This window comes from Monodon monoceros, unplaced genomic scaffold, assembly GCF_005190385.1.
Source record: "Monodon monoceros isolate NGI ecotype Baffin Bay Population unplaced genomic scaffold, NGI_Narwhal_1 Super_Scaffold_12, whole genome shotgun sequence".
NCBI lineage: Eukaryota > Metazoa > Chordata > Mammalia > Artiodactyla > Monodontidae > Monodon > Monodon monoceros.
The window spans coordinates 14,423,293-14,449,929 of NW_021703768.1; the positions used below are offsets into that span (position 1 = coordinate 14,423,293).

The 26,637-nt window shown below is 41.2% G+C and overlaps 1 protein-coding gene across 3 annotated transcripts in view; it reads left to right on the forward strand.

Moving 5' to 3' along the window:
- FBXL7 (F-box and leucine rich repeat protein 7) overlaps positions 1 to 26,637 on the forward strand; it is a 414,656-nt gene that overhangs the window by 382,328 nt on the left and 5,691 nt on the right. For all 3 annotated transcript variants that reach the window (XM_029218403.1, XM_029218405.1, XM_029218404.1), the window contains exon 3: positions 20,936 to 21,547. In XM_029218403.1, the coding sequence (XP_029074236.1) occupies positions 20,936 to 21,547 (612 nt within the window). The remainder of the gene's footprint in view (positions 1 to 20,935; positions 21,548 to 26,637) is intronic.

The following is a 26,637-nucleotide window of genomic DNA, read 5'->3' on the forward strand; positions in this document are numbered from 1 at the left end:
TACGTTTGTTAGTGTGTATATGTCCATGACTCTCTCTCGCCCTGTCACAGCTCACCCTTCCCCCTCCCCATATCCTCAAGTCCATTCTCTAGTAGGTCTGTGTCTTTATTCCTGTCTTACCCCTAGGTTCTTCATGACATTTTTTTTTCTTCTTAAATTCCATATATATGTGTTAGCATACGGTATTTGTCTTTTTCTTTCTGACTTACTTCACTCTGTATGATAGACAGAGGTCCATCCACCTCACTACAAATAACTCAGTTTCGTTTCTTTTTATGGCTGAGTAATATTCCATTGTATTTATGCGCCACATCTTCTTTATCCATTCATCTGACGATGCGCTGGCTTTGCATTCTTAATGACTTTTAGGCAGGTGTGATGGCCATGTCTTGCTCTATATTGTACAGGTTTATTTTTTCAGGTTAATATCGTTCATTTTAGAATGCATGTGTGAAGGGAATTTAACTGCATTCTTCAACAGTTAACTTGCTTTGTGCAGACTGTCAAAGGGAATGTGATTATAGGATGACCAGAAACCTGCACTTCATTAGGACCCAAAAGCCTTCTACTCCCAGTAACCCTGCTTCTCTTTTCCTGTCCAGTCTTCCAAATGGGGAACGTCCATGCAGCTGCCTCTCATCTTGTCGCTCCTGGCCTTCTCTTTGTGACCGTAGAGTACGCAGTGACAGTTTTATATTGGTTGTCTTGCTTTCACATGGCTGTGCTTTTTTTCCCCTTACAGCATATGTTTAATATTTAAGATGAGAAAGAATGTTTAAAGTTGTGGCGTTATCAGTTTGTTTTCCTTAGAAGGCACAGATGCCCCAGTATGCGAAGTCCTGGAACTCTTAACATCCTCATAGCACAAAGTGCCCAACTTTGCATCTCTGTTTACACAATTATGATTATCTAAATGGTCCAATGTTTTGAGCCAGCACATTTTCGCTCTTTGCAGCCATTATGTTGATTGAAGACAACTGAACAATATACAAGGAAGAATTCAATGCTTTGATTAAAAGAAAAAAGTGTCCAGATGACTTGAGGAAGCTGGTCAGTTCCCCGTATGAGATGTACTTTGGCTTAAGTAGTAATGCTGGTATTCACAGTTTGCCCATGATTGAGTGGAGGGCTTACTCTTTAGGAGAGAACTTGCTAGCTTTCTTTGTGGGGTCCCACATAGGTCTCCAGTTGGCTTATACAGCTCAAGAGGCAGCGGCTCAGTACAATTCTTTCACCAAGTCCCCTAGACTGAGAGAAGTCACGGAGCTGTCCTCAGAAATCCAACACCATGTTGTCACTGTCAGTCCTTCCAGGCCAGTTCAGTTCTTGCCTCTCTGATCTCTGGTGAGCACGGTGTAGCCTCTCAACAGAAGTGCGATGATATTGATGGTGACATTTTCAAGTGGTAGGTCTAGGCAAGCAGATCAGAGCAAGCCCTGAAGGACTGACTGGTAACTTGCCTGCCAAATGCCTAGGTCAAGGGCATTTCCACAAAAGGGCTGGGAGAGGAAGACAGCAGTCACCATGCTGATGACCTCTGTGCTACTTGCAGAAAATTCAGCAGGTTGAAGCCCAGGCAAGCCAAATGAGTACACTGAGGAGAAAAGTCCATTTAAAAGGATATATTAAACTCCATGTGCAACATTTCAGAAAAAAAGAGTGGAAAATGGGACCCACCTAGGAAAGGAAAAGTTTCTTAAAAGATCGGACTCTCAGTTCTTTAGTTGAAGGAATCTGACAAATGGTGCCTCTCTAGAGGTCAATTCCCATCCCTTACCATGCCCTTTCCAGTATTGTGCCCACTGGGTGCAGACTATTAAATACAGGAGTTGGGAGGAGGGGGTTTAGATGTAAACATCACGAAATCTGATGAAGGCTCTCCTCACCCTTTGGTATTCTGTCACACTTCTCTCCAGAAAGATCAACACCTTCTTAGTTGCCATAGCTTTATCTTTTTATGGCCTCTGGTCTCTGCATGCACATGAAAACAAACTCTTTTTGACCAGCAACAATTTTTCCTTTCTTTGTGCAAAAATAGGGAGGAAGTAGGAAAACCCAGAATTTATTCAGACATTTGACTTTTTTTTTTAACATGGTTTTAGTTCTCAATTTTGAAAGATAGAACCATGAAGAGATATTTTTGTGGAATCTCCTTTAAAGGAGATTATACAACTTTGCAACGCAGCAACTGCCTTAATGTTTTGTTTTGTTTTTTCCTATTTCTCATGCAACTCAAAATTTTCAAAACAGATTAGAGGTCAGAGTGCCACTAATTCATTTCAAAAAAGTCCAGCACATGGGGCAATAGAATATATATCAATACTTGTATTGTCGTCCACGCTTTCACAATCTAGGGATCGAAACCTTGGACACTGACTTTCTCTTTATGTAACTTTTGGAAACTACATTTTTATAGCCCCTGGAAAGAGAAGGGAAGAATTGGAGAAATAATGGTTATTTTAGGGACCTAAGCTTAAGGTTGACATTGTGAAATACAGCACCCTTAGAACATCCCATGGTAATTGCTACATTTCATGGTACAATATATTATTATCTCTGAATCTTCATAGGTACAGCTTTCTATTGTGTTTATAATTTTTATCACTAAAGTCATAGGGCTACTTCAAGCATTATTTTTCTTGGCTACTCTAATTTAAAGATGTATTCTTGTATTTTGATAGACTTCTAAGTTTTGAGCCAGGTTTGTTCATACTAGGTTATCTGTTTAGTCGAATGTAAATTGCAACAGACCCTTTCTGACATTTTGTGTACTTATTTACAACGAAAACATACAAAACTCATAACCCTGATGTGAGTACACAATGCTCTTTGTTCCCTATTTTGAGTAGGTAACAATGCCAAACTCTAAAGAGGGGTAAATTATAAACGCTTTGTGGCTTTTGTGGCAAAAACAGAGGTTCTTTGCAATGATTAAGTATTAGATAAATTATGGTTGTGATGGGTTACTCCTAATTTTATTTTGATCGTTACAGAATTCAAATCATAAGAAGAAAAACTATTTCCAGGGATAAAGGACAGCTCTGTTCAAAGCTCAAAATGAGTTCCAGGTCTGTAAGATACAAAAAAAGAAAGAATTATGTTAATAACAAACCACACATTTGATATCTTGCACATTAATCTTGGTCCTAAATTTTTCCCTAAGAAAATGAAATCTCTATTTCATAACTGTTTGACTGTATTTATGTGGGTTATTTTTTTTATATAATGAAGAAAAGTGTGTCCTTTACATTACATTACTGGCCAAAGATGATTATTAAAAGTACAAATACCTGACCATTTCTTTGTGGCTTGTGCTATTCTGTGATGTAATTAAGTATCATAATAGTCAATCACTGAATATTTAACTGTACTGTTTCATAAGGCTCTTGACATAGCTAGAAGAACCAAATGGACCATTTTGCAAAATGCAAAAATCATCTTTTTATTTTCTTGATCCATGAAGCCAATCTTTTAGCTATCAACCATGAATTTTTTTGTTATTCAGAATAACCTGAAATTAACTCTTAAACAATAAAACATTGAAATTTCTTAAAATCTAAAAGTAAGCTGCCATTTTCAACTTATTTTCTGGTTGTGAACTGTTTTAAGAGATTTGATCTTCTCCTTAACCAAAAAGTACTAACTTAATGCTTAGAGGCCAACCTGCACATCATCTGACCCAGAATGAGGAATTTTTTTAAGGGTGTTCACCTTGAATGAGCCGAAACAATTCCTACCTCAAGGCTTCTATCTGCTCAACCTCTGAAGCATAAATCTGAAAATGTTTTTATCATCTTTGGAAATAATCTTTGCTCCTATTAATTTAATAGAGAGAGATTTTAAAACCAAGTGAATAAGTGTAACAACAAATCTTGAGGAAAACCCAAGCCACCAGCCTGGCAAATGTCAAAGTGTTACCATTTGCTGGTAAAAAATAAAGTATTTTAAGCTCAGATCTAAAGTAATGAAAGTAAGCAGAGTGGTCCACCCACGAGAACCATCTGGATATCTTGGGTTAGGGGAGGCAAAGGGAAAAATGCAGGGGGCAGGAGAGAGGGGGTAAATCCTGAGTTACCTCCCAGTCTACTCATGGGCCACCACCTACACCCTGACCCATGTTCCAAGGTCAAACCATGGCCTCCTGGGGAAACTAGAAGTGTAACGTACTAAATATGAAACATCCTAGAATACGAAATATCCATATATTATACATGTTGAACCAGAATCTACCATTTTGTTTGCTATGACTAAGTCTTGAATTTTGGTTAAAAGAGAAATAAAGGAACACGTTGTCCAAAAAAGCTATTTTAAATAGAGATCATCTCCGACGTCTCAAATGTATACATCCTCCCCTCCTGGTTCCCAGCCCTGACCCCAAGCATTTTTGTTTTAATGATCTCAGGATTAAGCGGGAGCTTTCAGCGCTGAGTATGCTGAACCGCATGTTATAATTAGGAACTTACGTTTAGATTTATTTTTTCAATCTTCACCCAAATGCTGCTAAGAGATATACTCAATAAGTATACACTTCTAGATATCTTTCTAAAGAGAAAAATGACCCAGAAATTATGGACTGGTTGGAATATGGGTGAATTGGAAAGTTGATAAAAGGTCCTAATTCTACAGAAAAATATGCAGTTGGTGTGGAAGGATTTCCCAGAAGTATTTCAGTTTGCTTGAATTCTATGCTGCAGCCGAATTTCCTTAAGGTTGTTATTAATTTCCCTTTAAAATGAGGACTTCCTAAAACAAGTATGAATTAATAATGTAGTCCAGAATTGGGCCCATGTGAGCCAGCCATGTAAAGTACTGCCCCCAAAATCCAGGGGCCCATTGAAAAGCCAGTCTTTGTGCGACTGAGTATTGGGTCTATTCCTTGAAATAACTCTACCCTGTAGGGAGGCCCTGGAGTCTCTCAAGCAGAGATTTTTTTTATATATATCTTTATTGGAGTATAATTGCTTTACAATGGTGTGCTAGTTTTTGCTTTATAACAAAGTGAATCAGTTATACATACATATATACATGTGTCCCCATATCCCCTCCCTCTCGAGCCTCCCCTCCCACCCTCCCTATCCCACCCCTCTAGATCGTCACAAAGCATCCAGCTGATCTCCCTGTGCTATGCAGCTGCTTCCCACTAGCCATCCATTTTACATTTGCTAGTGTATATATGTCAATGCTACTCTCTCACTTCGTCCCAGCTTCCCCTTACTCCACTGTGTCCTCAAGTCCGTTCTCTACGTCTGCATCTTTATTCCTACCCTGCCACTAGGTTCATCAATACCGTTTTTTTAGATTCCATATATGTGCGTAAGCATCCGGTATTTATTTTTCTCTTTCTGACTTACTTCACTCTGTATGACAGACTCTAGGTCCATCCACCTCATTACAAATAACTCAATTTCGTTCCTTTTATGGCTGAGTAATATTCCATTGTATATATGTGCCACATCTTATTTATCCATTCATCTGTCGATGGACATTTAGGTTGCTTCCAAATAAATCCTGACTATTGTAAATAGAGCTGCAGTGAACATTGTGGTACATGACTCTTTTTGAATTATGGTTTTCTCAGGGTATATGCCCAGTAGTGAGATTGCTGGGTCATATGGTAGTTCTATTTTTGTTTTTTTAAGGAACCTCCATACTGTTCTCCATAGTGGCTGTATCAATTTACATTCCCACCAACGGTGCAGGAGGGTTCCCTTTTCTCCATACCCTCTCCAATATTTATTGTTCGTAGATTTTTTAATGATGGCCATTCTGACCGGTGTGAGGTGATACCTCATTGTTGTTTTGATTTGCATTTCTCTAATGATTAGTGATGTTGAGCATTCTTTCATGTGTTTGTTGGCGATCTGGATGTCTACTTTGGAGAAATGTCTATTTAGGTCTTCCACCCTTTTTTTTTTTTTAATTAATTAATTTATTTATGGCTGTGTTGGGTCTTCGTTGCTGCGCACAGGCTTTCTCTAGCTGCAGCAAGCGGGGGCTACTCTTCGTGATGGTGCACGGGCTTCTCATTGTGGTGGTTTCTCTTTATTGCCGGCACGGGCTCTAGGCGCATGGGCTTCAGTAGTTGTGGCTTGTGGGCTCTAGAGCACAGGCTCAGTAGTCGTGGCACATGGGCTTAGTTGCTCTGCAGCATGTGGGGTCTTCCCGGACCAGGGCTCCAACCCGTGTCCCCTGCATTGTCAGGTGGATTCTTAACCACTGCACCACCAGGGAAGTCCCATTCTGCCCATTTTTGGATTGGGCTGTTTGCTTTTTTGATATTGAGCTGCATGAGCTGCTTGCAAATTTTGGAGATTAGTCCTTTGTCAGTTACTTTGTTTGCAAATATTTTCTCCCATTCTGAGTGTTGTCTTTTCGTCTTGTTTATGGTTTCCTTTGCTGTGCAGAAGCTTTTAATTTTCATTAGGTCCCATTTGTTCACTTTTGTTTTTATTTACATTCCTCTAGGAGGTGGGTCAAAAAGGATCTTGCTGTGATTTATGTCATAGTGTTATGCCTATGTTTTCCTCTAAGAGTTTTACAGTGTTTGGCCTTACATTTAGATCTTGAATCCATTTTGAGTTTATTTTTGTGTATGGTGTTAGGAAGTGTTCTAATTTCATTCTTTTTCATGTAGCTGTCCAATTTTCCCAGCACCACTTATTGAAGAGGCTATCTTTTCTCCATTGTATATTCTTGCCTCATTTGTCAAAGATAAGGTGACCATATGTGTGTGGGTTTATCTCTGGGCTTTCTATCCTATTCCATTGATCTATATTTCTGTTTTTGTTCCAATACCATACTGTTTTGATTACTGTAGCTTTATAGTATAGTCTGAAGTCAGGCAGCCTGATTCCTCCAGCTCTGTTTTTCTTTCTCAAGATTGCTTTGGCTATTTGGGGTCTTTTGTGTTTCCATACAAATTGTAAAAAATTTTGTTCTAGTTCTGTGAAAAATGCCATTGGTAATTTGATATGGATTGCATTGAATCTGTAGATTGCTTTGGGGAGTATAGTCGTTTTCACAATGTTGATTCTTCCAATCCGAGAACATGGTATATCTTTCCATCTGTTTGTATTGTCTTTGATTTCTTTCATCAGTGTCTTATAGTTTTCTGCATATAGGTCTTTTGCCTCCTTAGGTAGGTTTATTCCTAGGTATTTTATTCTTTTTGTTGCAGTGGTAAATGGGAGTGTTTCCTTAATTTCTCTTTCTGATTTTTTGTTGTTAGGGTATAGGAGCGCAAGAGATTTCAGTGCATTAATTTTGTATCCTGCAGCTTTACCAAATTCACTGATTTGCTCTAGTAGTTTTCTGGTGGCATCTTTAGGATTTTCTCTGTATAGTATCATGTCATCTTCAAACAGTGACAGCTTTACTTCTTCTTTTCCAATTTGTATTCCTTTTATTTCCTTTTCTTCTCTGATTACCATGGCTAAAACTCCCAAAACTATAATAATAATAGTGAATAATAGTGGTGAGAGTGGGTACCCTTGTCTTGTTCCTGATCTTAGAAGAAATGCTTCCAGTTTTTCACCATTGAGAGTGATGTTGGCTGTGAGTTTGTCACATATGGCTTTTATTATCTTGAGGTAGGTTCCCTCTATGCCCACTTTTTCAAGCAGAGATTATGAACTTGGACTACAGCAGGAACTTGCCATGCAAATGTATCCTAGGTCACCTTAAGGTATCCATCCACCCACCAGGCTGCAAAGAGACCCTCAGTAGGTAAATAAAACAATATTTAAATGTGTGAAGTTCCTTTATTGGTCCCTTCTCTCTTTGATAATATGGAGAGAATAAAATATTTCTCTATATCATTGGGTCATTGGTTTTCCCAAGCACTGAAAAAATGATAATAGGAACATTGTATTTGAGTCAATATTTATATAGTACTTAGAACAGGGTCTTATATATAATAAATGCTTTATACATTTTTTATATTAAAAGAAATTGTAAAGAATTTAAACAATGGTGGATCATATTTTCAAATGGTTAAGGAAATTCAGGAACTTGCTTTGCTTTGGAAACACTTCTAATTAATTATTGATATTTTACATGTTCATAAGTTTACTGGTGATTTCTGTTTTTTCTCACTTGAGAGCTGAATGTGTGAGCTAGACTATTTCTCCCTGTAGGGCCTGTTTTCTGCTATGAACTGAAAATTTATGTTTCTCTTTACCAAAATCTAAATTCAATACTATACCATCTATTGCACTTTGAAAGATGCAAACGTTGGAATTTCATAACTATTCACGGAGAAATAAGGCAAAAGCATTATCTGACAATTGAAGGTAGAAAGCAATTAAGCCAGCCATATAAAGTACAACTTGAAGTGGAAAATTATGGATTGCAAGCCTTTTCATGGAAATCTATGCGTTTTCTTGTCTTGTCTAGACAAAACTGGCTCATTTCCCAAGCTTTGCAAAAGCTATCCATGAGCTCTCTGGAAAAAAGCAAATAAATATTACGTTCTCTCCCACACTGTCAAGGAAAAGCCAATTCCGGTTATTACAATTGATGGGTGAATCAATTTGGGGGAAAAACAAAACACACACACATACAAAACTTCCTGTTCCATCTTAGGTAACTAAAGTTAAACAGAGTACATTTTAAAATTGTGGGCCAATGTAGAAATGTTATTCTTTTTTTCATTTATTGTGAGTTTTCTTGTTTCATTGTTATTAGAAGTGAGCAGTGATGTGACTCATGTACAACAGCAGGTACCGTGAACAAAGCACTAAGAATTTGGCTCTCAGATACTTCAGGTGATGTGAGCTGCAACAGATTGTTTTTGTGTGTGCATGTGTCTTTTTAAATATCTTCCAAGTAGACGAATTTTTTTTAATTTTATTTATTTATTTTTGGCTGCGTTGGGTCTTCATTGCTGCGTGTGGGCTTTCTTTAGTTGCAGCGCGCGCAGGCTACTCTTCGTTGCGGTGCGCGGGCTTCTCATTGCGGTGGCTTCTCTTGTTGCAGAGCACGGACTCTAGGCGTGCAGGCTTCAGTAGTTGTGGCTCGCGGGCTCTAGACCACAGGCTCAGTAGTTGTAGCTTGCAGGCTTAGTTGCTCTGCAGCATGTGAGATCTTCCCAGACCAGGGCTCAAACCCGTGTCACCTGCATTGCCAGGTGGATTCTTAACCAATGCGCCACCAGGGAAGTCCAACGAATATTTTTAAACTAAGTGTGTATGCTACCTCAGCCTAAATTAAGTGGAGGGCCAAAGAAAAAAGACCTAAAAATGAGATGTTGATGAAGGACAGAGATGTTCCAACTCGTTCAGTCTGAACCATCTGGTTGCTCCAAGTACCAGGCAGTCCCCGACTTACGACTTTCCAGAGTTATGATGGTGTAAAAGTGATATGCAAATTTTGAACTTTGATTTTTCCCAGCCTGGCATGATGCGGTGCCACGTTCTCTCAGGATGCTGGCTAGCGGCAATGAGCCAGCTGCCAGGCAACCACATGATCACGAGGGTAAACACTACCCAGACCACTATTCTCTTTTTCACTGTCAGTACAGTATTCAATACATTACATGAGATATTCAACACTTTATTATAAAATAGGCTTTGTGTGGGCTTCCCTGGTGGCGCAGTGGTTGAGAGTCCGCCTGCCGATGCAGGGGAGACAGGTTCGTGCCCCGGTCCGGGAAGATCCCACATGCCGCGGAGCGGCTGGGCCCGTGAGCCATGGCCGCTGAGCCTGCGCGTCCGGAGCCTGTGCTCCACAACGGGAGCCACAATAGTGAGAGGCCCGCGTACCGAGAAAAAAAAATATGTATATAGGCTTTGTGTTAGATGATGTTGCCCAACTGTATTCTCATGTAAGTGTTTTGAGCATGTTTAAGGTAGGCTTGGCTAGTTATGATGTGTGGTAGGGTAGGTGTAGTAAACGCACTTTCAACTTATGATGGGTTTATGGGGACGTAATTCCTTCATAATGGGAAGAAGATCTGCACTTCCTATAAATATTTCCAACTCCAAACAAAAGAAAACTGAAAGGGGTTTGTTATAGGGCCAAGCAAAGCACATTTCCTTTTGCTCTTTAGGTAGACAGTTTCTTGGGGGCCAAATCCAGTTGCGACTCCTGATTGACTTAGAGATGCAGGAGAGCAGCTCCTGGACTCAAGGTGCTTGCAGTCCGGTGGGTGGAGAGACACTGTGTGAAAAGGGCCATGGTACAGATACAATTCTGTGAAACCGTAAAAGTAGTTAAATAATTCAGCCTGGGTGGATCTGGAAAGGCTTGACAGAGAAGCTGACATCCTCCTGGGAATTGGAGCAATGACTGGGAATCAACCAGTTAGTCTGGGGGAAAAGAACTTCTAGGCCAGGAGAGCAACATGAGCACGTGCTCTGAGATGTGAACTTGGGGGAAGCGTCTCCTACACACTCTAAAAAAGATTAGACTTTGTTACCTAGGTATTGCCTAATACAATGTCCGACACATAATAATCATTCAGTTAAAAAGTATGGGAAGAAGCGTACTGGTTTTCGGGGCTACCGTTACAAAGTACACGAACCAGGTAACGTAACAGAATTTCTTGTTTCACAGTTCTGGAGGCTAGAAGTCCAAAATCAAGGTGCTGGCAGGGACACGGAGAAGGATCCTTTCTTGCCTCTTTCAGCTCCTGGTGGCCCCAGATGTTCCTTGGTTTATGGCAGCATAACTCCAGTTTCTGCCTCGATCTTTATACTGCCATCTTACCTCTGTGTCTGTTTCTGTGTTTTCTCTCCCTGTGTCTCTGCTTTCTTTTCTTGTAAGGACACCAGTTATATCAGATTAGGAATCACCTTAATTGAGTGTGACTGCATCTTAACTTGACTACGTCTTCAAACACTCTTTTTCCAAGTAAGGCCACATTCACAGGTACCAGGGGTTAGGACTTCAGCATAATTTTGTAGGGGACCCAGTTCAAACCCCAACGAAAGGTATGAGCCATTCAAGGTTTTGTTGCAGGGGACTTGGACCATATTTTAGAAAATTGACTCTAAATGCAGTGCCAAGGCTATATTAGAGTGCTGGAGAATTGGAAGGAAGGCCAGAGTAAGGGCTATCAGTCAAGGAGTTGTTGAGAGAAGACAGAGATGATGAAAACTTGAACTGAGGAGATAGCAGTGGAGACAGAGAAAGGGAGGCGAATCCTAGTTCCATAAACTAATCAAAGTGAGGGACTTGACAACTTATTAGATATAGGTAGGATTCAAGGTGATTCCCAGATTTCCAGCTTAGGAGGCAGACTTAACCAGCAGTAATACCTTAACACCAATACAGAAAGTAACAGGAAAAGGTTGTTTCCCAAAGGATATTGATGCATTCAGTCTTGTACATATTGTATTCGAGATACACTTGTGGGAAAGAGTTAGTATAGATAACATCGTCCAGTAGAACTCTCTACAGTGATGGAATTGTACTGTATCAGTGCTGTCTGGTACAACAGCCGCTGGCTACATGTGGCTAGTGAGTCCTGAAATGTGCACACAAGGAGCTGAATTTTTAGGTTAATTTTAATAAATTGAATTTCTAGTAGCCTTAGATGGCTAGTGGCTACCATAGTAGGCAGCACTGTTCTAGCAGGTATTTGGCTATATGTATTTAATGTTTGGGCGAGATATGCAAAAAGAGCATGGTCTAGACTGGAACTTGAGTTTCAGGAGTCATTAGCTTAGAGGCACTTGCTGAAGCCATGTGAGCGCATGAGCCCACGGTGAGGGGGGGCAGATGCTAACAGAAGAATTAACGATGAAACTTTCTGTGTTTCTGTGGAAACACTGGTGTATAAGTGGTGCACCATGGAAGAGTGTGAGAAAACAGCTCCTGAGAAGGAGAAAGGAAAAGCAGGAGAGAAAGGTGCTGCAAAACCAGGGGAGAAATTTCAAGGAGAGAGCAGTCCACCGTGACATAAAAAAAAAAAAAAAAAAATTATAATAAACTATGAGAAAAGACTTTCACCATTACAGTATTCTTTTGCCAGTAAATGCAGTGGTCATATTTTGTTCAACAAAAGTACATTGTGCTCTAACCATGGATTTTTATCTATATTCTATTTATCTTTATTCTCCCCCTATCACCTGCCATTGACGTGAAAGACATTTCAAAGGTTTGTGGCGGCAACAATAAGAAATTTATGAAGATGGGACTATACATGAAATCTCGTGGGACAGGAGAAGATGACCAAGAGACTGCTTACTGGAAATCCAGAAGAGTATGCCCCTAAAAACTCAGCCCCATAGCAGGAGAGCCCAGAAATTCTTTCCCATGAGGTCCTCAGTAGAGATTTATAATTTTTGTCAAACACTTCTACAGATAGCAATATCTTAACCTTTCATGGACTCCACCTAACTACCCTGTAAAGTGGGTGGAATTATTTCCAGTTTACGAAAGAGGAGGTTGGTGACCCCTGGAGTTTCAGCATCTTGTCTCACATGATGCAAGTTGCACATAGTAAAGCAGAGGCAGGAATCCAAGTTCATCCGTCTTCAATGTTCTTTTCACCTTAACAGTGTTTCCTAAACTTGAGACATTTACAAATGCCGTCATGATCTTTGCCATATCTCTTCACACCTGTACTATTAAATACTATCACTTAATATTTTTAAAAGTAAACTTAAGTTATTTAAAAGCCAAATATTCATAACCTTACTTGAAAGACCAGTATTGTTTGTCATAATTAAATGATTTTTAAATAAGAGTAAATTATAAAGAATAATTTTTACAAAACATTAAAATGTTATTAAATGCTAGCTAAATAACTGCTGTCTGTCAAAGACTTTGAATCTGAACCTTTCTTTTTATTACAAAGGAAGATGAACAAATGGTTAAAGTGGTTCTAAAAACATGCTCTACCCAAAGGAGAATATCTCCTCACCTTTTGAAAAGGGTTGCGTCTAATAGCAGTGGTACTCAGGGATAAAACATCCTGCTTTCCATTAAAGAATGAATAGTGTAAGGTCATCTCCCTTTGCCATTTTACAGACTTTTTAAAAAGTACTAGGAAGTTATCATTTCAACACAAAGTAAATCCATAAGGAGGCTGTGAATTATAATCCAGCACTCTTACATAGTTTCTGAGGCCACTTGGTATTTCCTCAGGAATAAATTGTCTAAAAGATCCTTTCTAGATACTCTGCGTTGCAGGCGAAATCATCCTGCACTATAGATTCCCAAGGTGCCATTCTGTACATTTCATTGATTATATAATATTATGGCTTTTAGGGCAACGTGGGTTAAAAGCTTCCTTAGCAGTGTGACTGTTCTCTTTTAGAGGAACTAAAGGACAAAATAGACTCCACACTCAAATCAGTTTAGAGTCAAAAACTGGATAAATTGAGGAATTGGTGTTAAGCATAAAAATAGAGCCAGGCGTTGGACTAGACTATATCCCCTGATATGAGAGGACCCTCACGCCCTCGTCAAGATTTCAGGGACCAATCACCATACCTCTACCTTTATAGGACTGATCCAGGTGACTGACAAAGCAGGGTTTTTGTTCTTGTGCAGAAGTCTTAGCCATAATCTGATCCTGGGGGATGCCACCTTCTGAAGGACATTCCCAACAAGAACCCTTGAGTCCTAAAGGTAACCCCTCCCAGGTAAAATGCAGGATTAACCTTGTCTGTATAAATTTCCACTTTATAGCAACCAATACCTCAAATAAGTTCTAGGGTGTGTCTTTGATGTGAACCACATTAAAAGAAAATATTTTGAAATAAAACAAGAAGAGAAAGATCTCTTAGATTGTTTTTTTTTTTTACTAGCTAGGTTTTATGGATCTATTTTTTTAAGCTTGAGTTTAAGCTAAGAAAAGAAACTTTGCTTTTTATGGCAAGAGTTCTTGAGTAGAAAGGCAGCTTACAATGGAAAGCATCTTGCACAAAAGTTTTGGTAATCAGAGGGGGAAAATGCAGAGTTGCTTTGTAAATTTTGACATTGAAAGGCCAATGCAATGTAAATATGACTTCCTAGAGTGTAAACAGCAGTGGTTTGAAAATAAAAACTTGTACAAAACGGGCAGCTATCTAGTTAGAAGAAAATGTGTCTAATAAGCATGTATGCGTGAGATGCCTTGAATATTTTTGATACTGTACTCTAATTACTGAAGAGGTAAAATTTCCAGGACTTTTGAAACCATGAGAATAAAAGGTCATAGGGTTTTCCCTCCAGAAAAAGACAACTATACTTTTTGGTATTCTTTACATATTTAATTTAACAACATAAATCACATCATTTGCACATAATTCACATACTTGGAAATGTTTGAAATTATTAATGGAACCACAAGTTCTTAAACTTTAAAGTATCCACTGTCTCTTATTTTAGAAAACAGATGAAAATATCAGTATAAAAAAGTATAATTCTATTCATTTGATTTACGATCTCCATTGTATGAAATAAAAATTAGCCTCATTTTGAGAAAATCCAAAAGTTTACCAAAAATATTCTTTAATTCAAATGTTTTCCACTACTAGGAGATTTTATATTCACTGTCCTTACCTTGGACTCCTGAAAACTGACTATGTTTTCAGACTTAGACGTAATTTTCTATCCTGGATTTTGTGTGATTCAGGCACATTCTCAACATAGAGTCTTTTTTTCTCTCTCCCTAAAGGCTACAAGCAATTGGAAAGGGCAGAGTCTTTGCTGTGGATGTACTTGAATGGGGCTGCAGTGCGGAAAGGAGGTGGGTCGGGAACATTTGCTTTATAATCTACTCAAGTGCAAAAACTCCTCCTTTCCAGACCACACTGGGCACTCAGGCAACAGTAAGCATGTGTGTTAAATGATCCAGTGAGTAAATGAATCGTCACTTTCTTTTCTGCCTATAAATCTGTAATCCAAGGATCTGCAGCAGCTCAACCTACTGAATTTTCATACCCAGAGTGTCTATCCCTGTGTATGGATTCCTTGCAGTTTATTCTGTATATTTTCCTGCAGACATCAGTGATGTGTGTTTTTATGTTCTTTTTCGGTTTGGGGGATATATCCAGCTTCCCGATATCATTAAGAGACACAGGCCACAAAATACATGTGCTATTGCAAAAAACGGTTTGTTCACTTCTTAAATTCTCCCATTCTGCTTTTATGACATTCACATGTGTTCATCTCTATCTTTCTTAGAGTCTTACACATTCATAACTGACAACCTCTTTCCCAATTCCATTTTTTTTTTTTTTTTTTTCGGTACGCGGGCCTCTCACTGTTGTGGCCTCTCCCGTTGCGGAGCACAGGCTCCGGACGCGCAGGCTCAGCGGCCATGGCTCACGGGCCCAGCCGCTCCGCGGCATGTGGGATCTTCCTGGACCGGGACACGAACCCGTGTCCCCTGCATCGGCAGGCGGCCTCTCAACCACTGCGCCACCAGGGAAGCCCTCCAATTCCATTTTTATATGTAAAATTAACCAAACATGTCCTTTTTTGCAGATTTTATCATTTTTCCTTTTATAGCTTTGTCTGTTTGTCCATCCGTCCATTCACTGATCCATCCTACAACGACGTAATTCATTGAGTGTACCTTTAACTGATTCCATTACCAATTCATGTATTTATTTTTGAAAAAGGTTTGCTCATAGCTTGTCTGCAGAGTAGACAGCAGTCTTGGTAAATTTCAAAAGCCACCTACCTTGTACATTCTGGAAATTTTTCATATGTGATGAAGATGTATTTGTCTCCTAAGAGTTTGGACATTCCTTGTCCTGATATTTCAGGGGACATTTGATCTTCAAAGAAGTGATCCAAACGGCTTTTGCATACCCCCCTTCCAGTGATTCTTGCCAAGAACGCTGTGGGTGGTATCTGCGCCTCATGGCCATGTGGATACCATAGAAGCAGCAGGGAAGAAGGGCTTTTAAACAAGCTACTCTGTGCCATTTCGTGATCCCCATTTCCAGCTATCAAAAGGACTTCTCAGAATTTAAGGACACTTAATGCAAGCAGCAGTAGATTTGATTCTTGATAGAAGCTTTTGGAGATGTATATTTCACTTGGTACTTTCTGCCAGTGCTAGTTTCCCTGCTCAAAATAATGCCTGGCAGGGTAGTTCTTCCATATATTATTCACGCATCTCACCATTTGCCTAGGGGGGACAGTAAAGAAAGATGTACTATAATGGCTAATTTTTATTTAAATGTATACAAAAGTGTACAATGTATTAAAAGTAGTGATAGGGCTTCCCTGGTGGCGCAGTGGTTGAGAGTCCGCCTGCCGATGCAGGGGACACGGGTTCGTGTCCCGGTCCGGGAGGATCCCACATGCCGCGGAGCGGCTGGGCCCGTGAGCCATGGCCGCTGATCCTGCGCGTCCGGAGCCTGTGCTCCGCAGCGGGAGAGGCCGCGGCAGTGAGAGGCCCGCATACCGCCAAAAACAAAAAAAAAGGAGTAGTAATAGCCTCTCAGTTATTGTTATACTGTGTTATCTCCCAATGGGTATCACCCTACTGTTAAGATAAACAGGTTGAGTTTGCCCTCAAGACATCAGATAGGTAGAAATTCACTTGGAATAGGTATTCAGATATGAAAATATGTTCATTCCTACAAAATATTCTAAAGTCATATTCTGAGTTCATATAAAGTCATCTTTCTTTCTGCTTCTGTTTGTCTTGCAATGTCGCAAGGCCAGGAGGAGGGTTCCAGGTTTCTTCTAACTCTGTCGTCTTAATATTTGTCTTTGATCCTTTCCTCTCTGTGTGTGTGTCCAGGTATCAGGGCATCAGCATCCTTGTTTCTAAGCTCTATCAGAAAAATTAGCAGCTGTTGCCAATGTCCATTTAGCTGCCAGTCCTCTGAAAAGGACATAGGAGAGAAAACTATGTACAAAGAGAGCACTAGGTTCTTCTGCAGTGCCATGGGCACGTGAAATACATGACTTGGTAGCAGAAATGGTCCTTGTTTTGAATTTGAAGCCATACTACCTTTTCCTGGCACATAGACATTTATACTCTAGGACTCTTGATAGTTCTATATGGAAAAAGTACTTACTGTTTATATAAACCATAGCTTGTGGTAATAAATGGCTCCAAGTATCAAAGGGTAAAAGAAACTGTGTGGCAAGCTATGCATATTTTTTCCATAATAGCGTTTATTTCCAAATTTAAAATATGTGCTTACGTGTATATGTGTGCATGTATTCTGCGAAAAAAATATATTTATGTATTTCTATTTCCCCAAATATATATGTTTCTTGATATAAAATATCAAGAAAAGATACTTTGTGACAACATCTAGATATAAATATCTCCAGGTGTTATTTGTCTTAGTCTGTTCAGGCTACTATTGCAGAAAGGCACTGGGTGGCTTATAAACAACAAAAATGTATTTCTCACAGTTCTGGAGGCTGCAAGTCCAAGAGGCTGCTGGCAGACTCGGTGTTTGGTGAGGACCCACTTCCTCGTAGATGTCTGCCTTCTCACTGTCACCTCACGTGGCAGAAGTAAGAGCTAGCTCTGTGAGGTCTCTTTTATAAAGGCACTAACCCCATTCATGAGGGTTCTACTCTCATGACCTAATCACCTCCCAAAGGCCCCACCCCTAGGACCATCAACTTGGGGGTTAAGATTCACTCAGCATGATTTTGAGAGGGCTAGAAACGTTCAGACCGTAGCATTACTCATCATTCTTCATTATTTTTATAATTATCGGGTGCTATTTATTCAATTATGACAAACTGTATCCTTGCAAAAATTCTCAGAGGGTTTTTGACCTACTGTAGAATAAATAGGAAAAACTCAGAGAAACCTGGTGTATGCTCTGGAAAAAGACACATCCAGGTGTCCTGGCCGAAATCTCCCAGAATCCCCTACTCTACTCCCACCTTGGGGAGCAGTGCAGAGCCATCATGAATTACTGATGAGAATCCTGTTGCCAAGCACTAGAGAGGAGAGCCATTACTGTGCTCCTGAGTCTCCCAGGGCAGAATTTTCCCGACGGAGGTGCCAGACTGCCATCTTTTTCTGAGTGTGAATTCCCTTAATACCAGGGCATGATTATTGGCAAAGAAAAGAAAGAAAAAACTAAAAGCGTTACTAAGTGCACAGCAGTGCTAGGCAATCTGGATGCATTCCTATAATCCAGTGCTGGGAGTATGGAAGAGAGACGAAAAGTGAACCCATTACAGATGCAGGTTTTAGGAATCCACTCCACCTCCACCGTAAGTATAGCTCATTCCTCGGGGGCCTAAATCAAGCCGTGCAAGTCTCCACAGAACAATTAAGTGTCTTCTCTTTCAAGACGAACAGAATGTAGGCAGGCAGGAGAGAGATTTCAGAGCCCTCACAGCTGCTAAAATGTCAGAGCTGAAAGCCTAAGATTGCCCCTCCTTCCTGGTCCAAAAGAAGTTGTTCAACTGCCTAAGAAAAATGGTAACTTCAGAGGCAATTCTTGGAGTTCATGTAATGATGGTTAGTACCATGGTAGCTTGGATGGCAGTTCTGAAATCCCTAATTGGTTTACACTTAAGCTTTTCCTTAAAGATTTACTGTTTATTGTAGCTGATTACAAAAGAGAGAAGTACATATTTCTTTTCTTATGAATGACTTAAAATGCAGTATATATACCACCTGGGATAGAAAAGTACATGCCAAGCTAGATATTAATCCTTTTTAAACATATAAATATTTCCTTTCCATTCAAGACATTTATGTGCACCTACTATGTACCATAAACCTACGTCAGGGGCTGCCAGGACACAGTAAGAAAAGGATTTAATCCTGTCTCAGAGGAGTTTTTAGTGTAATAGAAGACATATCTGTCGTCTGTTGCCGCAGCAATACTGTGGTACAAATCATCCCAAAACTTGGTATTCTAGCTCCCACGTCTGTGGTTCATCTGGGCATCCATTGACTCCAACCAGGCTTGGTTGAGCTTGGCCCTGAGCTGCAGGTTGGGGCCAGTTCTGTCTGCTCATCTGATGAGATGATGGGCCTCTCGTCATCCTAAGATCAGTGGACCAGTCAAGCATGTTCTTCCCATGGTGATGACAGAAGCAGGTGGGCAAGCCCAACCACACAACCGGCTTTGGACAAATCACATCCCCTAATATTCACTAGCCAAAGCAAGTCACATGGTCAAAGCCAACATCACTGGACCGAAGAAATATACTCTGCCTAGGAAGACTGCAAAGATACACGACAAAGGATATGGGGATATAGGGAGAAATGCAAAAGAGAGAAAAATAATACAATGAGCCACATTAGGGAAAGATAAATTCACACATGCCTGTATAACAAAGGGTGGGAATTTCCAAAGGGAAGGGATTAATTATATCTCAGAGACACTAAGGAAGTATTCTTAGTGGAGGTGACATTTGCACTCAGTCACAAAAGGCGTTTGCATTTCAAGAGGCAGACAAGGTGTATGTATAGGTGTGTCGGGGGGGAGAGGGGTGGACAGATAATAATTTAAGGATGCTCCAGGAGCAATAGTGGTGGACATGTGTAGGACAGTCTCAGTGTTAGGTTACAGAGAAGTAAATTCAAAAGAAAACGTAGAAATAGAAAAAGTATATCAATAGGAAAACTACAAGTAGACAGCAGAGATGTCCTGTGTCAGAAGTTCTTGTGTTATATGTTATTGCCGGAAGTTCTTTGAAAAGACAAGTGTTTGAAAATTCTGAAGGTACGAAATGTGAAAAAGCACACAAGGATAGAATTTTTGTTTAAGTCTTTAGAGCTATAACTAGAGCTGGAAATGACTTAGAAATTATCTAAATCAACTCACTTATTTCACAGATAAAGAAATGTGTATTTTGGAGGTAAATTCATTCTCTCTCTCTCTCTCTCTCTCTCTATATATATATATATATATAAATGTATATTCACACATCTGTATGAAATATATAAACATATTTAGAAAGAGAATAAATGTCTTCCTAAATAAATCTATCCATCTAAATATGTAAAATATATATTATATAAATATATTTATATAGCACGAGAATAAATTTTTCCATATATATGTATATATGTCTCTCAGGGTTGGGAGAGGGGCAGCTATGAAATGAGCAGACTTCTTAAAGCAGTATTCTAAAGAACTCTCAATCTCTCATAAGCTTAAAAACCACTTGCATCTTCATCAAGTGATCTTTCTGGTTCTGAGGAACAGAATAAGAGTCACATTATTCAAATGCAAAGGGAGGAATGATTAATAAGAAGGAAAAATAAGTATTGCCACAGATATTCAAGGCCTGGAAATACCATCTGAAGTGCTAGATCTAATGGAGGAAGGAAGCAGGGGCTCCCCAGAACTCAGACTGCAGAGTTTGGGGTACGGTTATCAAAAGATGGGGGACTGAACCCCAGGGGGCAGGTGAGGGCAGAGACAGCAAATGTTCTCTATACCCACGGCCAGTCTTCCCCTCTTGTGAAACACATTCCCCTCATTTGTAAATGAAGCATAACCATCTGCCTAACTACAGTATAATTAGAAAAGTAAATCAGTTTGTGTTCATAATGTATGAGCTTTCTTCCCAGTATAGAAATAATGAAACTTTGAAGTTGTGCCCTTTAGATAATCACCATTAACGTGGATCAAAGGTCAGCAGACTCTAGCCCTTGGACCAAATCAGCTGACCTGTTTTTACAGGACAAATTTGATGGAAAAATAGCCACGACTGCTTGTTTACGAATTGTTTATGGCAGCTTTTGCACTAAAACAGCAGGGTTGAATAATTGCAACAGAGACAGAACCCATATGGCCTGCAGTGCCACAACTATTTCTTATCTGGCCTTTTACAGATGGTTTGCCCACCCCTGATGTAGATATTGGAGGATTAGCCCTTTTCTGGAATGGGTGAAACGTGCATGTGCTCCCGCTTCCGGTGATGGATTCAGCAGGGGTCGGCCCAGGAAGGATGTCAGTGGCATGAGTGTCACCTCCCTTGCCTCCTTCCCGGGGCTCCGCTCTGGCTATCCTTAACCCTTTGCTCTATCTGTGTCCTTTGCCAGACTCCGACCTGAGCATGCGCACACTGAGCACGCCCAGCCCAGCCCTGATATGTCCACCCAACCTGCCGGGATTTCAGAATGGAAGGGGCTCGTCCACCTCCTCGTCCTCCGTCACCGGGGAGACGGTGGCCATGGTCCACTCCCCGCCCCCGACCCGTCTCACCCACCCGCTCATCCGGCTCGCCTCCCGGCCCCCGAAGGAGCAGGCCAGCATCGAACGGCTCCCGGACCACGCCATGGTGCAGATCTTCTCCTTCCTGCCCACCAACCAGCTGTGCCGCTGCGCCCGCGTGTGCCGCCGCTGGTACAACCTGGCCTGGGACCCGCGCCTCTGGAGGACTATCCGCCTGACGGGCGAGACCGTCAACGTGGACCGCGCCCTCAAGGTGCTGACCCGCAGGCTCTGTCAGGACACACCCAACGTCTGTCTCATGCTGGAAACCGTAAGTGTCAGTGGCTGCAGGCGGCTCACGGACCGAGGTCTTTACACCATTGCCCAGCGCTGCCCGGAGCTCCGGCGGCTGGAAGTCTCGGGCTGCTACAATATCTCCAACGAGGCAGTCTTCGATGTGGTGTCCCTCTGTCCCAATCTGGAGCATCTGGATGTGTCAGGTATGTGGCCACTGACCTGCCATCGGCAGGCCCTTCCCAGTGCACCATCCCGAACCCGTAAAGGACACTGCCACCTGGGAAGGGTCCCCCTTGTGATAGCCAGGGGTCAGGAGGCTGACTCTTCTTCCTGAAAGACTGTCTTTACGGAATCATGACCCTGGGGACCAGAGGTATGCCTTTCATCAAATGATGTCAACTTCTTAGAGGAACTAGAGGCACCTTTTGTCTGGCAGTTCAAGTTGGGGTGACTTTTAAGCGTGTCTTTCCTCCCCATCATTCTCAAAGTAATTTCAGAGCAACCGTAGATAATGGGAACTAAACATCTAATCACAGATAAATAAGAACCAACTCTAACTCAAACGGAGGTAGTTTAGAAAGTGACCTGACATCCACTGGTTACTGTTTCATGGAGCCTGAGTGCTGTGTCTAAGCTGATTCTGTGTTGTGGCCTGTGATTGTGGTTGCTCACCGTTTTGCAGACATTGGGGAAAATCCATCATGGCCAAGCATCTCTTCATATCTCACCCCTACTCTCCTCACCCTTGGGTTGATTTTGCACCTTTTCTCAAGCACAGTTCTCAATTGGTAGTGCAAGGTTAGGGCCCACCAGGGAGAGCCTTTTTAGTTCCTTTTAAAAATGAAGGAAATCCCAGCATGGCTGCTTTGCTTGAAGCCCTCTCTCAGGCAGGAAGAATTAAAACCCAGACTCATACTTAGGCGCCAGACAGACGTGGATCCAGCCGGACTAACAGCCTTTCTTTATCTCATCCACTGCTCAGTCAGAAGACGAACATTCGAGAGGCTGAAATGTGTAAGATGCATCAGGGAGTTAAAGAAATGAACAGCGTGAGCTACAACCTCAGGGATTGTTGGGGAAGAGGGTCAAGAAGTAAAAACCACTGTGACGGGTGAATAAACAGAATTGGGGATTTACAAGCATCTGAGGTAAATGATACCCTCCGGCAAAGGCTGAGGTAAAAGTCGCCTCTCTGAGCTCGCGCTCTCTTGTGAAAACCGACATCTGAAAATATTTCAGATGACAGTCAATTATTTCTCGCAGATTCTTTCCCTTGCTGGAAAGCAGCTCTTTGCCCCCCTCCTTCAGCTGGCTCCAGGACAAAGCCATAGAAACTGTATGTTCATTTCGTCATGAGCAGCTGTTGGCATAAAGAAGCAGGAAACTAAAAGGTTTTCTTACATTTTCCCCCCAAGGATTTCTGGAAAAAGAAAGCATTGTGATGTGGTAGAAACTAGTTTCAGAACTCTGTGATTTGGGACAATTCACAGCTTTCTCTAGATGTGTTTCCTCTTCGTTTAAAAAAAAAGGGGGGGACGGGGGGCTAAGGGATTGGATTCTTTAACAGGCTAAGATTCTGAAGCTTGTGGGCCTCTTTTATAAACACCTCATTTTCTCAGATTAGAAAATGACTCATTTTTGGAATCCTCATCTTAGTTAAAGGGGCAGCCCATGCACCCTCAGTACAGGCTGCAAGCAATTGTGTTCTGTCCTTGGAGTCCGTTTGAAATTCAGAAATGCAGAAACTACTTTGGCTATTTGAGAATGGAAATTTCTGGGCTTCTAGCCTGAGTGTATGGATCCTGCTTGGTCCCTTTGCTAACCATTATGGAAGCCTTGATGCCCTTCGTCTTTATCAACCTGCCCTGCTGCAGAACCTAAAATATTTATGTATCTTCCTCACATGTCTTCCGATGACACGCTGTGATCTGGTTATATAAAGACTGTGTACACAGGGGAAGCTCTGACTCACCGAGAGCACATAATTGTAGATATTGGCAGGAGTGGTGATGGGTATTTTCAGGTAGATGAACTTGAAGGACCCAACAAGCCATAGGGATGGATTTGTATCACCACCTCTGAACAGTGCCCTCCAGTTCTGAGGGAATCTAGAAATTGTGATTTCACCTATGCCTTGTTCCCTTTGGGTCTTACAGCTGGCCTCTGACAGTCACCACCTCCTCAATGGCAATAAACTTGACTTTGGAAGACTCATCGCTGGTCTAGAGCCTAATTCCCCCAGAGGACGTGAGACTGCCCCTCCCATCCCTAGCATGCCCACCTTGAAAGTTATCTTTTCAAGTCATTGAAAGTTACTATAACTAGCTCTAGTGTTTTTTCATTATCACTTATTACCTTTTATTAAAGTTTAGTCAGGGTTCTCCAGAGAAATAGAACTAATAGTATATATATAAAGAGATTTATTAAGAGGAATTGGCTCACACAATTACGGCATCTGAGAAGTCCTATAGTTTGCCGTCTGCAAGCTGGAGACCCAGAAAAACCAGTGATGCAGTTAGTCTGAGTCTAAAAGTCTGAGAACCAGGGCTGCTGATGGTGTGAGTCTCAGTCCGAAGGCAGGAAAAGACCACTGTGTTAGCGCAAACAGTGAGGCAGAGGGAGCGTTCTCCATCCTCCACCTTTTGTTCTATTCGGACCCTCAACAGATTGGATGGTCCATCTGCACTGAGAAGGGCAGACTGCTTGACTGAGTTCCCTGGTTCAAATGTTAATCTTAACCAGAAACACGCTCACAGGCACACCAGAAATAAGGTTTAGCCAAATACCTTGGCATTTCGTCACCTAGTCAAGCTGACACATAAAATTAAATATCACAATTAATAACATCTTTAAACATCAATGGAATATATTAAGACTAACCAATTTTTTTTTTTTTTTTTTTTTTTGCGGTACGCGGGCCTCCCACTGTCGCGGCCTCTCCCGTTGCGGAGCACAGGCTCCGGACGCGCAGGCTCAGCGGCCATGGCTCACGGGCCCAGCCGCTCCGCGGCATGTGGGATCTTCCCGGACCGGGGCACAAACCCGTGTCCCCTGCATCGGCAGGCGGACTCCCAACCACTGCGCCACCAGGGAAGCCCCTAACCAATTTTTAAATTATAAAATCTTGTGATTATTACAAGTGAAATGGCTTCAAAAGGATCCCCTGTAATTGGAGATCTGGGAGTCCTCCTTACTATTCTTCCTAATCTTTTATATCAGACCAGTTGAATCCTGTCCCTGTGATTCTACTTCCCCAGAATCTCGAGTCCGTCCCCTCTCCCCTACCTGCCAGCCTGGATGCATGCTTCCCCCATCATTGTCCCTACACCCATCTCAACCTCATCAACCCGCCCTCCACACAGCCAGCCTCCAAAGGGACGTCTTCAAACTGCAAGTCTAACCATTCATTTTCCTACATAAAATCTCCAATTCCTCCTCACGACATACAGGAAAAAGTTCCTCAGCAGAGTATATATGGCCCTTTGTGAGCTGCCCTTTTCAAGTTCAAACCTCACGCCTTTCCTATGTAACCTCAGTGCTCCCTTCTATAGAGCCAGTTGCATTTCCCAAACACATCATGCCTGTGCACACTGTGATGTATGGGCACTCTCTGACCTGCATGCCATTCCCTCCTCTGCCCCCTGCCTCTCCCCAACAGCCCTCTTAACAGATTTCTCATTGCTGGAGCCCCAGTGCAAGCATCCCTTAAGTAAAGCCTTCCCTGCCTGATGCCCGGTAAGCTGAAGGCTTCCTCCCAGGTGTCTACCTTTTGAGTATAAGCAGGTAGAGTGTTACTGGGTTTTGCAACTGTATACTTGTATATTCCCAGATTCCTTTCTCTCAATTCATTACAAGCTTTATATGGGCAAAAATGAGGCATATTTTATCTCTGCACTTTACGATATTGTAATTAAGTGAACAGAGGGGTGTCAAAGCCCTAAAGAGTCATCTTGACCTCTGAAGCGTTCAAACAAAGTTGTCATTGGTTAATACTCTGAACAAGCATTTAGAAAGCTGTGTGCAGTAAATAAAACTTCCTCACCAGTAAAATTGAGTTCGTTGGGAGGATTAAATGAGTTAATTCATGATAAGTCCTCACATGTGTGTCCTGCTGAAAACTATGTAGTAAGCATTCAATAAATCATGACTGTTATCATCATTTTTGGATTGTCATTGTTATTAACATGCTTGCAAGGCAGAGGTTGGTCTTCAATGACAGTAGTTGGTCTTCATCAGGCCTTTTATATCCCAGAGAAGTAGATATTATTACCCCAATAATGAGAGGAAATGGTAATGAAGAGCATATTTGTGAAAGCTGAACCAAATCTGGAATTAATTGGAGATATCCCCAGATTTATTCAACCCATACTGTTCGCTCTCTGTTGTGTAATATCCCTACTCCTTACCCTGAATGTTAAGGCAGGCCCCCAAGGTCTGATCCCAATGGACCATTCCCATCTTAGTTGCCATTAAATCCTATGTTCTAGCCTATCAACACTCCTCACTCCCCCTCTGCCTCTATGCTTTCTTGTCTCTAGAATTTGCTCATACTATTACCTTATACTACCTGGGCTCCATATCTGTGTATTAAAATTGTTTCTCTCTTCCAAGAATCCCCATATAGGTGTCACCACTCCCAAGACTTCTGATGCCCCAGTGTCTAAATATTCACTTCATGCTGACACATCTACTGTGTCTACTGTAAATATTGCATGCTGAATATACCATCCCTGCTATATTAGAAACCTTGGATCAGGAAACTTTTCCCTATTCTGACTGTACAAGTCCTATAATCTCACTGAATCTGAGATGCCTCATCTTTAAAAACTGAAGTTTAAATTGAATGATTTCTCAGGTTCTCTCCATGTCTCTTCTGTATGAATGCACCCACTAGCCACAGATATTACCTACTGAGCCATGAACCAGTTTATTTTCTTTCCAACCCAAACTTAGCAAATCTGTAAGAATTAAGGCTAAAGCTTAAATTTTAAATTATTGATCTAAAATGATACAAGCATATCAAAATAGTGTCTTTACCAAAACTGAGCTCAGCTAGTATTTCATTAAATTTGGGGCTTAGTTTCAAAAACCAAGCATATATTGATATTTCCCTGGACCAAATAGAGTATCCTCCCTGGAGTGCAGCAGATTTTACTAGATTTTTTTTTTATTTGATAGGAAACTGGAGCTAAGAGTTTAGTAACAAAGGTTGTCATATCATCTTGAAAAACATCACAGATGGGCAACCACTACTGTGAACATATAAATTCAGCATAAGCAGGATCACAGTCAG